The 14,675-nt window shown below is 39.9% G+C and overlaps 1 protein-coding gene across 1 annotated transcript; it reads left to right on the forward strand.

Moving 5' to 3' along the window:
- Nucleotides 1-773: 773 nt before the first annotated feature.
- adra2a (adrenoceptor alpha 2A) lies at nt 774-13,547 on the forward strand. Its single transcript, XM_085161540.1, has 2 exons — nt 774-5,583; nt 5,763-13,547. Exon 2 carries the CDS (start codon nt 5,972-5,974, stop codon nt 7,256-7,258), a length of 1,287 nt encoding a protein of 428 aa, XP_085017666.1. The 5' UTR covers nt 774-5,583; nt 5,763-5,971; the 3' UTR covers nt 7,259-13,547.
- The last annotated feature ends 1,128 nt before the right edge of the window (nt 13,548-14,675 follow it).

A 14,675-nucleotide genomic window follows, 5' to 3' on the forward strand; every position in this document is an offset into this window, starting at 1 on the left:
CTTTAAAACACAATATCAATAATTTCTAAAATAGCAGAAACCAACCAAATAAACACAAAAAATCTTTTTCTTATGTAACCACAGTGGCAATTTTAAGAGGTGGTTGCGCTGTTAAAATGTGGCAACAGCAAGCAGCTGTACAGAGAAACAGTTCTAGTTAGTGGGTAGGGATGGGTATCGAAAACCGGTTCTTGTTGAGAACCGGTTCCCACTGTTTCAATTCCTTGGAATTGTTTGCCATTTTTGCAAACGATTCCCTTATCGATTCCAGTCGCCCCAAATGACGTCACCACGTTGCGGAGCGTCATTTACCTGGCAGGAAACATGGCGGTTCAAACGCTAAAAAGTTTGGTTATACTTTACGAGAACGGATGACAACAGGGCAACTTGCAATACTTGCAAAGTAGATATTTCATTTAAGGGAGGAAACACTACGAATATGCAAAAGCATTTGCTCACAAAACACGCGATAACCTTAAATGAATGTCATGTTTTTAATTCCGCTCCGGACTCGTGAACCTCAATCCAGCAGCAGCGGTAACGTTTGCACTTCCTCTCCTGTTAATGCGGCAGGTAAATAATCAACTAACAGTGCATATTATGTTAGCGCGATCTGCCTTATTACAAAACCTGCCATTACTGTGCATTTAGGTGATCATGATGAGAGAGACAGACAGAGTCTGGCTGGCTCAGATGCTGGCAGTTGTCGCTGCAGTCTACCGGTAGCGTCTCCATTCAGGCCAGACGAATATTCGTCTGGCCTGCGCGGTGACTAAGTCTGTGGTAAAAGGCTTGAACCCATTTGCCACAGCAGATGCCCCCGATTTTCGGTAAGTGAATGTGTTTAATTGTAGGCAGGGACATTATTGGATATTCTTGTGTAATTGCTACAGAATAATTTATGTTATACTTTGTTATTGCTACAGAAGAATATTTATTTTATTATTTTACATTTACAATTTTTTTTTCCTGGGGACCCTGTGACACCCCATTGAAGAGCCGTAGGCTGGATCTCTTAAGATCTCACTGTTGGGTTTGTAAGGCCATGTTATTCCTAAATTTCTATCTTGTTCAAAGAGAAGATATAAAACAAAGATCTAAGCTAATTGACCTTAGTGTTCTCCTTTTTTTTTTGAAAAAATAATCGATAAGAGAATCGATAAAGAATCGAATCGTTAAACAGAATCGAAAATGGAATCGGAATTGTGAAAATCTTATCAATACCCATCCCTATTAGTGGGACATGCACTGGGGCTTCATCACTGGTGGTGTGGGACTTTGCCTTGACAAGAAACTTTTGTAAGAGCTAGTAGTTTCTTCAATAACAAATCATTAAGCTTTATTGTAGCCCAAAATGCAATCAGTCTAAAAATACAAAGAAAGAAAAATCTATTTATTAATTTGTAATAAAAGTACACTCTTCTAATGTTCTAAATGAAATAAATAAACAAATGTTTTTCCACTGGTTCCACTTAAGCAGTGGAAGCAGTCTTTGTTTGTCACCCCCGGGGACAATTTCAGCACTCACTACACAACACGTTTCCTGTTTGTTTTGCATCGCTGCTGACCTGTGCCAGAGCTGAGCCTGTTCTCATTCACAGCTCATCTTGGAAGTGCTGATGTGATTCATTAGTCACCTGTGCAGAGAATACAGCTGCAAACGCCACTGATGATAACGTTAAGAAATAAGTTGCTCTAATCTTAAGTATTGCCCGCGGTTTGTCTGCATCCAGCATTTCTCACTTGTCAGGATGATGATATGCAGCATTGCCACAGATGTTCTCACCATCTATCTATAATTCACTTTCAGACTGGCTATTTTCACCTTGCCTTTGGGGTTAATACGGTTTTATTTATGCTACATAATGTGTAACGAAAGATGGTAAAAGAGCAGCAGGTGCATTTTACACAATGTTTGTTTGTTTGTTTGTTTTTCAAGTAATCACAGTCTCTCTAACGGCCTGAATCTGTATCGGTGTCATCAGTCCAGTGCAACACCGCCCCCTGCTGGGAAGATGAAATTATTTTCTAACTTAAGCTCGAAACGGGGTTTTCTTCTTTTTTCTTGTCTTCATTTCATCTTTTGAAATAAATCTATAATAATACTCACATGATGTCACCATGGAGCTACCACCACCATCTGAAAATCAACCCGATCAACCGAGTTCATCGTCTCGTCTAGTTACGCTCAAGTATGTACTGTGGGAGAGTGCTTTCGCCCACATATCTGTCTTTAGCAAAGGAAATCATAAACTTGGGGGGAAAAAAACACTGAGCTCATTGACCTCCTCCACTTCCTCATCGTCTGTGTTGTCCATAAATATCTTTTTTCCCACGGAGCTGGTTCCCGGAGCTGGGAGGCTCTTGCTGGAGACGACAGGTGTCACTGTATCCTTGCGCTTTGTGCGCGCCCTCATGCATCAGCCGGCGCCACGAGACAATGTTTACCCCCAAAACAGTCAGCCAGTTCCCTGTACGGCTGCTATCATTTCACCAGCCAGGACAGATAAGAGTTGGATTGTCAGGCTTTTTTGTGGATCCTGCCTGTGAGCAGCGATTCGCAGGTGGGCACTTTGAATATTCACTGACTTCCCGTTAAAAGCTTTCCGCACATTTATCGGATAGTTTGTGGTTTATGGCTTCAACAGAAGACAATCACAGAGCAACCAGAATTTCTAATAATCCATTAAGCTATTGGGTTACACGTTTCTGACTAAAACCATGTCAATTTTCTCTTCCACATCTTGTTGCTCCTGCTTTGGAGTGAACAGGGTCAAAGACACACTTCTGTTTCCGTGATCAAAATCATCAAATTAACGGTGAATAGAAAATAAAAGATCCCCGGAAAAAACATCAGAAAATTAGACACTACATGTAAGCAAGTGACTGTAAAAATCAGTGTATTATTAGCTAAAATTGCAAACTAAAATATGGTTGGTTCATAATTAGAGCTGTAGTTTTAGCCTCTCTGCAACAGGGTGTTAAACCCAGTGAAGTCGCCGTTAACGGTTGCAGCTTTAGTTTGTTTGTGAGAGACGAGCACAACTGAAGTCAGGATTATCATGACACTTTTTTCAGTGTGTCTGCTGACTCCTGCATTCTGAGCGCGCCCGGCACACACCGATGATAAGCAGGGTACTCTGTGTCCTCCCGCAGCTCTTCGAGATTTCCCTCCTTCGAGTCACCCTGCTAGAGCGATTTTTTTTTTTAGTGGAACACAAACAATGCGTTCAGCACAGTTTCTGTGGTAAGAAAGCCTTTCTGAGAAGACTCTGGGAGTTTGGACCATAATGAATCCCCCAGTGGATGAAATCTAAAGAAATGCTAAAAGTGTCCAAACCAAACAAAAGCGCAGGCTTCTCCAGCTATAAATTGTATACATAAAAAGAGGGGATTAGCATTTGTGGGGTTTGCGAAGTCTTGTGAGATTTTTGATCTAATGTCAGAGGAATACTGCCCACACTGTATGTGTCAGAGTTAGGAAAACAACTACTTTCTAGTAAACTTAAGTAATACTTAAAACTGACTCTTTATTGCTCTCTTTTTTAATGTTCCCTTGCTGTTTTAGATTTATGAAAAACATTTTCCGGCTTCTGCGTACTGTTGGTTTATTTTAAAGTTCAGTAAAGATCCAGTGTTTATCCTTTTTTCATACTGATAAATATGTTTTTTAGTGTTAAATTGTTGCAGCTTTTGTGTGATTACCTGCCACATCCTTAGTCTATGGACGCAATGCATGTATCATATGACAGGTAAATATAGTCTAAGTAAACTGGACTGGGCAGAGTAATGCAAGCATCAGGTGAAGTTAAATATTTGAATTCAAACATCAAGTGAACTACTGAACAGAGTTCATGACATGTAAAGAGACAAAGGGTTTCTATTCATAGTTATAGTCAAATATCTGAGTGTTTGGGTGGGACTCGGAGTGACTGTTAATTAGGAGGTTGAGAGATAAGGTTTGTCACGATGTCAGAATGCTGAAAAGGAATATTTGGGCAGGTTTTTTTCAGGTCACTGGGAAACTTTTTATTATTTTGTTTTTAGCATTTTGTTGTAAGGCACTTTGCAGGATTTGTCTTGCAAAGAGGATTGCACAGTGACTCCTATAGGCTTGTATTGTGATACATTTCCCACTATACAACTTTTTCTCATTACATGGCAAGACAGTCACATAGGACACATTAGAAAATAAATAGAAAGGCAAAAATATGTTTGATATTTATTTAATTTGAACCATTTTAATTTAATTTTTAGCTTTCCACTTTTAATGCCCTATAAGTCAGCAGCCAACATGAGATTACACTGAAGAAGAAAACCACCTGCATGTTTGAAGAAAAATATTACTTGGCAGCAATCTGTTTATATCACAAGATACTGATAAGATCGTCTGTGCCAATAGAAAAAAACATTCTGCTAATCACCGAATTTGCTTCAATAAGTGGCCACAGAGAAACACACACACAGAGAGGACTCCTTATAAAAGAGGTTGCCTTTTTTTCAGATTCTGTTGGGAATACAGAGCTAATATTCTACATCTGCCTGAGCCTCTGCTACCATTGGCCACTTTGTTATACGTATCCTTCAGGCAAACAGGTCTGTGAGTCAGTCAGAGGTCCGCTCTCGAAAAAGTTTGGGGACTCCCTTGTGTGTTCTACGTGGAGTGTGAAAGGTGGCCAAATAAATTAGGTTTGGTGGGTAATAAAATGCTTCTCTGATATCCACATGGTGTGTCCATGGCAGCTGCTTAGCAACAGAGTCTAGCAGCTGCACTGCAAAAAATATCTGTCCCAACACGGCCTGTACTTTACGCTTTCAATAGTATCTTTTTGAACTGCAAAATGTGGTTTCTTACTCAATGAACTGAATTAAAACCTCCATAACTTTGCTACAAAAAAGCGTTCTTTCTCTTGCAGTAATTTCCGCCTTTAGTATCGATTTACTCTGGCTGTTTTTTCGTTTTAAAAATCAGGATCACGAGGCATCATGTCAAACACCTGGAGCAGTGGGGAACAAATTAAATTAAACAAAAATGTAACAACATCGCATGATCCAGATATACCTGTTATTTCGTTCAGAAGTTGCACAAGTTTTCTTTTCATTTCATTTCTTTTCCATCTCCGCCTCATTTAATACCTCCCCGTTGCACTAAGCTTGCAGACCGTATTTTGTGTGCGATATGTTGCCAGATAAACATGTCATGGCAAAACGCCAGTGTTGACACTCCGCGGAAGCACAGTGGCCCGGTGATGGGGACACTTTTTGCAGCGTGCGGAATATAAAGAGAGGGAGTGGCGCACTGGTTAACACTGAGGAGAGAAACTCCACACGCAGACAGAAGCACGGCAGCGCCCGGGATAACGTGATTAGCGCTCTATTAGGTCCGCTACTGAGCACAACTAGATGCAGCACAGAGATCATTGTGTGAGGAGAGAGAGAGGAGACGCAGAGGAAACGCTTCATCCGCCACATGGAGCCTCTTTTCTTTCAAACGGTCTGCCTGAAGAAGTTACCCACTGACAGTTTTTTAATGCCTGTGCCTCTCATGCACTGGACACGTTGTGCCACTGCCCTTCATCTCAGGTAAGGCTGCTCCGCTCTTTTTTTACGCTCTTTTCTCAGTGTTACTCAGGTTCAAGTGCTCACCTAATGTCTCAGACAAGTGATATTAGTACATAAGTCATGTCATAGTTAAGTGAGAACAGAATTGTTAGCACTGAAGGATCTGATGTTTGTTTCTTTGTGTTGCCTCATATTTTCAGATGAACTGTCAGCCTTATAAATAATAAGGGCTAATTCTTGGAGGAGGCAGTGCACAATGAAAGAGAAAAAGCTGAGGAAAGCCCCAGAGGAGTGATTCATTTGCTTCCTTTCCTCATCCCTGCTGTGAGCTACAAGCTCTGTCCTTCCTGGTGGATGATATTTGTTAACCTCAGGTGAACTCAGATAGGCAGTGGGTCAACCTGCTCCAATGGAGTGTGCTATGGAGACCAACCAGACAGACATGAAAGTTTACACCCTCCAGATTGCCCTGCCACTCACAGTGCTGGTGGCGATCATGATCCTGTTGATAGTGTTTGGTAATGTCCTGGTGGTCATAGCTGTGTTTACAAGCCGGGCCCTGCGGGCTCCCCAGAACTTATTCTTGGTGTCTCTGGCATCAGCAGACATTTTAGTGGCTACCCTTGTGATGCCTTTCTCCTTGGCCAATGAGCTCATGGGATACTGGTACTTCGGTGGAGTGTGGTGTGAGATCTATCTTGCACTTGATGTTCTCTTCTGCACTGCCTCCATTGCCCACCTTTGTGCTATCAGCTTAGACCGCTACTGGTCCATCACCCAGGCCATCGAGTACAACCTGAAAAGGACACCGCGTCGCATCAAATGCATCATCTTCATTGTGTGGGTTATTGCAGCAGTTATATCCTTCCCACCTCTAATCACCATGAAGAAAGACAAGAATACTGAAAATGATTATAACAATAATAACAGTTTTACTAATGTTACTAAACCTTCGTGTAGGATCAATGATGAGAAATGGTATGTCATCTCCTCCTGCATTGGGTCTTTCTTCCTCCCTTGCATCATCATGGTTCTGGTCTATATTCGGATCTACCAGATTGCCAAAAAGAGGACGCGAGCACCACCCGGAGACAGAAAGCGAAAGGATCTGCCAAAGGCTGCCACCGTCGCTGCTTCCAACCAGAAGCAGAACGGCATGGGGGATGATGAGGATCATGACAAGCTGAATGGCGAACAGGTCATCAAACTGAAGGAGGAAGTGAAACGAGGCGATGGTGCAGAGGATGAGAAAGGTGAGGCCAACGGGGTGGACATTGAGGACTCATCCTCCTCTGATCATCATATGAACAATCCATGCTCAATTAAAAAAAAATCGACCAAGGGGAAACCCAAACTGAGTCAAATCAAACCAGGGGAAGATGATGTCAGAAAGCGCGAGCCGAGCACCAAAGGCAGCCGCTGGAAAGGCCGTCAGAACCGAGAGAAACGCTTCACTTTCGTCCTGGCAGTGGTCATTGGAGCATTTGTGATCTGCTGGTTTCCCTTTTTCTTTACATACATGCTAAAGACACTGTGTCTGTCCTGCTGTGTCCCTGAAAAACTGTTCAAGTTTTTCTTCTGGTTCGGCTATTGCAACAGTGCACTGAACCCCATCATTTACACCATCTTCAACAACGACTTCCGGAGGTCATTCAAAAAGATTCTGTGCAGGAGGGACACTAGGAGATATGTATGATGGACTTGATCTTGTACATGCATTCTTTTTTGCCATCCTGTACATAAATTGTAAAAGACATTGATCTTTGTGCATGGATCACCAGTTTGCTCTAGGTGTTACTGCTTGGAAAAGCTTTGCCAGGATGAGCTTCCTGTGCACCAGTGGGAAAAGTTTGCCTTTAGAACTTTCTGGCAGAAAATCTCATTTTCTTTTATGCTTTTCTAGGTTTGAGCAACACAAATATGTGGTAAGATTTCAGAAAGATTGTTGTTTGGGTTAAGAAACATTCTATGAAATACAACAGAAAGAACCGAAGGCTAACTTCTCTCATGTCTTGCAGCATCTTTTCGAAACGTCTGCCACCCACAGCCTCAACATTGACCAAGTTCACACAAAAAAGAGGCTTAAAGTACCGAACACCACAGCGAGAACATGTTTTATTGTAACTGCTCTTTGTATTTTTATAAAAGAAACAAACACAGTGAAGTCCATGATATGTATTGTATTTTTTTGAACGTGTATTGTACAAAATGATCTGTCTGAATATTTGTCTCTAGTTTTTGTTGTTATGGATACAGTATTGTGCATTTTTTTATGATATGATGTTGATGACGATGACGGTTAAGATAATGATGATGATGGCGGTGTGGGAAAAAATGCAGACCCTTTTAAAGAGTAAATAAAGGCCATTTCCTGAAGGAGTCTCAAGGAGCCATATAAAACTTCAGACTGGTGATGACATGTTATAATTTACAGAGTGTTACTGTGTGTTTACTTCACACAAAACACACTAGAGGCGTGTAATAAAAAAGGCACAAAGGCAGCACGAACAAAAGAAAACGTCTGAATTTGTTCTCAGAAAATGATCACGGGTTAAGGAAGAGTTTCCAAAGGAGAAAATAAAGCGGTCCCACATGCCACCCGTGTAAGGGTGTGAAAACCTTCTTGTACAGTGAATTGGATACTCCAACAGAAAAGTGCAAATATGCAGGTCTGTTGAATCTGACCTTTGCAAGAGATTAACAAAGAGCTTAGCTCTTAATGAGCCTGAACAGAACATGTGCAAATGTTCTTTTGCTCTTTGAATTAACAAAGATTGTGATAAGATGCTAGACTTTCTTTTTGGGAAGATGTCAAATTAAATTAAACTAATCTTTTTTTCCCATCCCAAGTCTGTCTAGTGGGGCTTTAGATTTCAGAGTTCGTTTTGGATGATAAGAAGTAACGGTTCATTTGCTGTCTTGTGCTACCACAGTATGTGTCATTAAATAAAGACACGCAGCCTGTCAAACCAGATCCTGATTGACTGGTTCATCTCTCTTTTGCTCTCTCTCTCTCTCTTCACCGTCTTCCCTCCACCAGACTTCGAAGAGCGGGTGAAAAAAAAACAATTGAGTAACTATAATCTGTGCATCGAATACAGAGTGCATAGCTTTTCCCCGCAGAGGAGGAGTAAATGGATTCCTTTTGAAAGTCAGGAAGGCAGTTGAGCAGCACAGTCCTCAGAAAGCTAAATGGTCTTTTGGGAGTTTTTCTAACTGTGTATCCACCTTATCCAACACAGCCTGATGTACACTTATATTTAGCCGGGGGAGTGTTTCTCTGCACGTTTACAACATGTATAAGTGTGGTGAGTCTGTGAGAAAAAGGCAGTGCATGTGTGTGAGAATGTGCAAGAGTATTTGCAGCACATATAAACACAGGGGGTGAGCTCCCACTGGACAGACATGTTTGCAGTCGTGCTGATACTCCATGCTCATTTTGAATGTGAGGAGAAATTGTCTGGGAGATTTTGTTATGTTGTAGAAAAGAAAAGAAAACTTTACCAACAGAGATGGGTGTCAATAAAGTTTACTGAACTAATACATCAAAGTCAAGTCTTCTCAAAATCTGCTCACTTGTTTCGAAATGGACAGGAAAGCCAAGCTTTTGCTGTCAGTCTATTTGTAATAAATTCTCTTGGAGTGCTGTGTCCTAATTAATGCCAGTCACAAACTATGACCTAAATCAACATGTTTGTTGTTACTTTTTTACAATACCCAGAGCAGAGAGTTTTTCATTGATTCCCCAGAGCCTGATTTAAGTGCTTCTACTTCCTGTGAGGTTGCAGGTTGAGAACACAAGCTCTTCACATTGATATTTGTTGTGAAATATCCATCGTCAAGAAAGAGTAGCCAACTCATAAGATTAAACATCAAGTTAAAACTAAACTGAACTTATTTAGGAAGTTTAGATGTTTTGTATCCTTACAAAAGTGAAATTTACCATCTCATTCCTCCTCTCGGCCCCAACTAGTCCCAGCAGATGGCCGCCCCTCCCTGAGCCTGGTTCGGGTTTCTTCCTGTTAAAAGTGAGTTTTTCCTTTCCACTATCTCCAAGTGCTTGCTCATAGGGGGTTGTTTGATTGTTGGAGTTTTCTCTATATTGTATTGTTGAGTTTATACCTTGCAGTATAAAGCACCTATTGTTGTGATTTGGCCCTATATAAATAAAATTGAATTAAATTGAACTGAACCATGCTATTTTTTTTTTTTTTTGCTTCTTCTTATAATTAACATAATATTGATTTTTATAAATACTGCATACTGTTGCTGGTGTATATGGACAGTGTGCATACTGCTATAGTAACATATATACAGTATATATACACTGATGTGGTGTGACCAGCATGCTGGTATGAGCTAATATTAATAGATACACAATCCTGTGTAACTAAAGTCATTTTGCTTAACATAAACATTAATTAAATTTCTAAACTGGGAATTACTGACATGTGGGAAGGTCAAAACAAAACCAACATATTGCCCTGTAAATTGATATGGCAACCCTTTTAGTTGCTTATTTATGCAAACGGCAGCTGTGTGACAGGAACATGATTCAACTGAAGCTGGGTTGTGGAACTGCTGATGAACATAATCCAATATTTACTGTCATTTTTGCTCTGTTTTTGGATTCTAGCTAACTCCTGAGAGAAATATCACTAGTTACAGTATCCATCTGTTTTTTGGCGCTGAGCAGATTGCAGTGCTTTCGTATTGTCACTTTATAGATTAGTGCTATATTAATTATAGCTGATTTAAATGCATGTGTTGTCGTGATATCCTCTTCCTTTGAGACAGATCTGAAATATTGCACAGCAAGTCACAGGGGTTTGTGAATGGATACTAACTAATATATATATGTGTTGTGTGTTTACCTCGTCTCGTCCTCCTGTTCCTCTCTATCGCTCCCTCTGCACCTTTCACATCAACAAGCAGTAGTGATATCATTAGGCGGATGTACTCGCTGACTGCCTATTGGAGGAAGCCAGCTGTCGAAGTCAGCAGACCCTCTACACACATACACACACACACAGACATAGACACACACAAACATTTAGCCTCTGGGAATCAGGGCATGGATCATCAGGTTAGAGTGCACATCCGTCTCTAAAGGCAAAGTGTGGTTTAGTGCAGCTACCACTAAAAATGACAGGAACAAAATGTCAGTATGCTTCGAAAATCATACAGGACAAATAATCCGTGATAGATGGAGGATGCATGTGGGGATAAAGTTGCATTTTACTTGGCTGCTTTGTTTTGAGATGAGTGCTTATAAGTGGCCGTGGGAGGATGGGTGTGTCTGTGTGTTGTGCACATATGCTGTAGGTGGCTGGGGTGAAAAGGTCATGATGACAGCGAATGTTGGCTGAGGCACCCACGTACTACAACCTGTACAGCTTTTTTTCAGAGTGACATCCGCCTATTTGAGGTGGCTTTAATATACATGATTATTCACAGTGTTACTGATGACTCACTGTGTTTTTTTTCCCTCCTACTTTGATTTGCCTGCTTTCCTTTTTGCGATTTCACAGGAGGACTGTACTTGTCATCTTAACTACGATTTACACCAGGAACATACGACTAGAGAAGGATCATATTTTCTAGCAGTCTTAGCCGGCTGTCAGCTCCTCTTTGAGGAAAGAGAGAATTTCACAGGTGTCATCTAAAATGAAATTCCAGTCTCATTAACGACAAGCTGATTATCTGTCAGACTGGAGAAACAAAACAACGCAGGGCAATGGATATTTCCCTTGAAGAATAATTTGTCGCGACAAATCTATTTTCCAGGAACTCATTATGATTGAGTGCAATCAGCTCCCATCGTCCCAGAGACCACACAGCATTACGCAACATGGTTATTAAACTTGTGAGGTACTTTGGTCTGCCTGGAGAAAGGATAGCATGCAGGATTTAGTGTTCTAGTCATGCGCATAAAAATGTTGGCGCAGCAGATCAGTTTTCATGTGTCTAAAATATCTTTGAACAACGTGGACTGGAAATATGCAGTCAAGGAAAGAAAAGCACAAAAGCAGTCTTAAAACATTTATACATTTAAGCTTCTACCGTTTAAGAATCATATTGAGCCAGAGTGCACAAGTGTACACATGCATCGTCTCACTTTTAACAGCTGTGTGCATTTTGGCAGCAATATTTAGCAACAGAATCAAAACATGTGTTTCTATTTTTTGCCAGTCAAACCCAGTTTTGGTAACAGTGAAATACAGCACGTAGAAAACCCCTCCTCATCAAAACAAAACAACAACAACAACAACAACAACAACAACCAACAAACAGAAAAATCATCCAATATGTAAATATTTATTTATTATATAAGTATTTTGAATACACAACATACCATGCAGTTAAATGCTCTGTGATACAAACTAATATCATCTTACACTTTGTTTTTGTTTTTTTATTTAATTTAATCTTTTTTTTTTTTTTTCTTTTTTTTTTTTTTTTACTTTTGTAACACATTAAATTTGATATTTTGTTATGATGTGCACCCTGTATATTCATTTCATCTCACCTGACTGGAGCCTAAACATAGACAGATGTTGTATTGTGATGCACACAGATAGTACAAGAGTTTTATTAACATAAATCAAGTTGCTTTACTTTGGTAAATAGTATAACAAATAACCAAATAATTAAAAATTTAAATTGAGACAGAATAAATTGCCACAAGTAACAGAATATATGTCAGAGATGCATCATTACATCAGGGATGAAACTAGTTAAAAAAAATCCATACATGTTCTTATTCATATAAATGCAATACAAGTAGTAGTAGATATTAGGCATGTATATGTTTATATATACATGCCTATTATTAGAATATATTATATTCTAAAGAAAAACCCCTTTCTTTTAGCAAGGTTTTCAAGTTGTGCAGTTCAACTTCCTTATCTCTGGAAAGGAAATTTCATTCTGTAAGTGTCCAGTTATGCTGCTATGCCACATACACTATTACAATGGTGTATGTTCATGCTAAACATAGCCAAAACGTTAAATAATTAGGTTGAGGCTTCAGACTGCTCGAAACACTCGATTTCTGGAATTTCTTTCTACTCATGGATCTGTGTGACCTGTCTATGTTGTACCCCCCACACACACTTTGCCCCATAACAGCTGGAGTAGTCTTTGTTCTTATATGAACAAAAAAATAAAACAAAATCTAATGTTCCTCGTGATATTCAGAAGACATCACCAGGCACTGTAGACTATGTGAAAGCCATCAAGCACAGAAGTGCTTACATTTGTGAACAGCAGAAGATAAAAACAGACAATTCTGAACTTCTGAGAGCATATGATCATGTGATATTATCTGATGTGATCTTTGTGCAAACTCAAAAGGTAAATTATATTCAAACACTACAAAAACTACACCCCATGGACACCGGTACATTACATTAAAAACATCCTTAACATCCTAATAGCCAAATGTGTCATGATTGTGTGGAGCGAAGAGTGGTGAGGACCCAAAAGCAGACGCATGGAGACAAGGGAGTTGTTTTATTGTGGCTGAGTAAAGATGCAAATACAAGGGAAAAAGAGACCAAGACACTGCTAACAAACAAGGTGAAACTAAACATAAGAAACATAAGACACATGAAAAACCTGAGACTCAGAACATAGAGGATGACAACCCAACAAAAGTGGAAACACATGGGTACACAGCTGCAACAAATAGACATAACTGGGGAAGCAAAACTGAACACACGACTGTTAAAATAAAACAGGAAAGACATCGAGGGGGATACTAAGACACACAATCTTGACACTGGGACTGCAACGATACCAATTTTTACAAACCGATACGATACCGATACTTGGATCTGAGTACTTGCCGATACAGAGTACAAAAACCGATACTTCTACCACACACACACACACACACACAAATGCAATGAATTGGAAGACAGGTTTTATTTTATTCTCTGCCGATAAAAAATAAAATCTTAATAAAAATGACCACAAAAAAATTTCAAGTGAAAAATAAGCACTTCTGTTAAATTATTGCAGAGTCTCCACATTGTAATTTAACAAAATATCACTGAACTATTGGCACTGTTTCGAGCTTTCAGAATAATAAATAAACACTTCTGTTTGGAATAAAATAAATACAAATTAGGTTTGAGAATAAAATAAACTTTTAAATTATTGCAGAGTGTCCATATTGTAAACAAACAAACAAAATAATGAAAGTATTTGGCATTGACGAACTCCTCATCTGCCCGTGGATCATCAGTCCACTGTGCCGTTAAACCAAGGACTGACATCGCACGCACACACTGCTTGTCTTTACCTCTTCAGAAAGTTTTGGCACCATTATCTCCCTGATGTATGGGCGGCTGGGAATTTCATATCGCAGCTCGAGTATGCTGAGAAGACGGTGCAATCCTATGTTTTCCACGACTGGCATTGGCTGGTCATCCAGAGCGATAAAATGAGTCAGAGCCTTTGTTATTTAAACTGCCAGTGGATTTTCTCTTGACATTTTTCATTGCTTTTCCAAAACCTGAGTTAAAGTTGGCTGTTCTGGTCCACACTGCTGACATTTTGCTTAGCCTAGCTACAGCAGCCTCCAGTTTCTCTTTTTTATCTGGAGCCACCAGTCTGACTCGTCTAACCCTGTGCCTGTTTAGCGTGGGATGTCCCCCTAGTGGCCAATCTGAAAAACTACAACAGAAATGACAAGCCACCCTCTGATTAATGAAATAAGTTGGTATCGGTTCATGGTATCGGTTAACTTTTACGAGTATGAGTACACACACATTTTACAGTATCGGTATCGGTGCATCCCTAGACTGAGGGAGAAACAGAAAAGACACAAGACAGAAAAGGAACACCAAACATAGAGACAAGAGATAAAACATGAAGTCAAGAGTCACTAAACATGAAGTGTGGAACACAGGGGAGGCATGGTAACAGAAACCAAATACAAACTAGAGTAATAAATAAAATAATAAAATAAACCAGAATCCAAAGAGTCAAACCCCCCAAAACACAAAGAGACTGTGTTAAGGACCCAAGACCACGAGAAAATGAAACAAGTAGCTGTTTAAATTTGTTTTTTCTAGTTTGATATTTCTGTATTTGTAATTGATTTC

Source organism: Neolamprologus multifasciatus, chromosome 6, assembly GCF_963576455.1.
Source record: "Neolamprologus multifasciatus chromosome 6, fNeoMul1.2, whole genome shotgun sequence".
In the NCBI taxonomy this organism is placed as follows: domain Eukaryota; kingdom Metazoa; phylum Chordata; class Actinopteri; order Cichliformes; family Cichlidae; genus Neolamprologus; species Neolamprologus multifasciatus.

What these genes read in the sequence shown, in the direction of transcription:
- adra2a (XM_085161540.1), top strand. Translation starts at nt 5,972, where the DNA reads ATGGAGTGTGCTATGGAGACCAACCAGACAGACATGAAAGTTTACACC.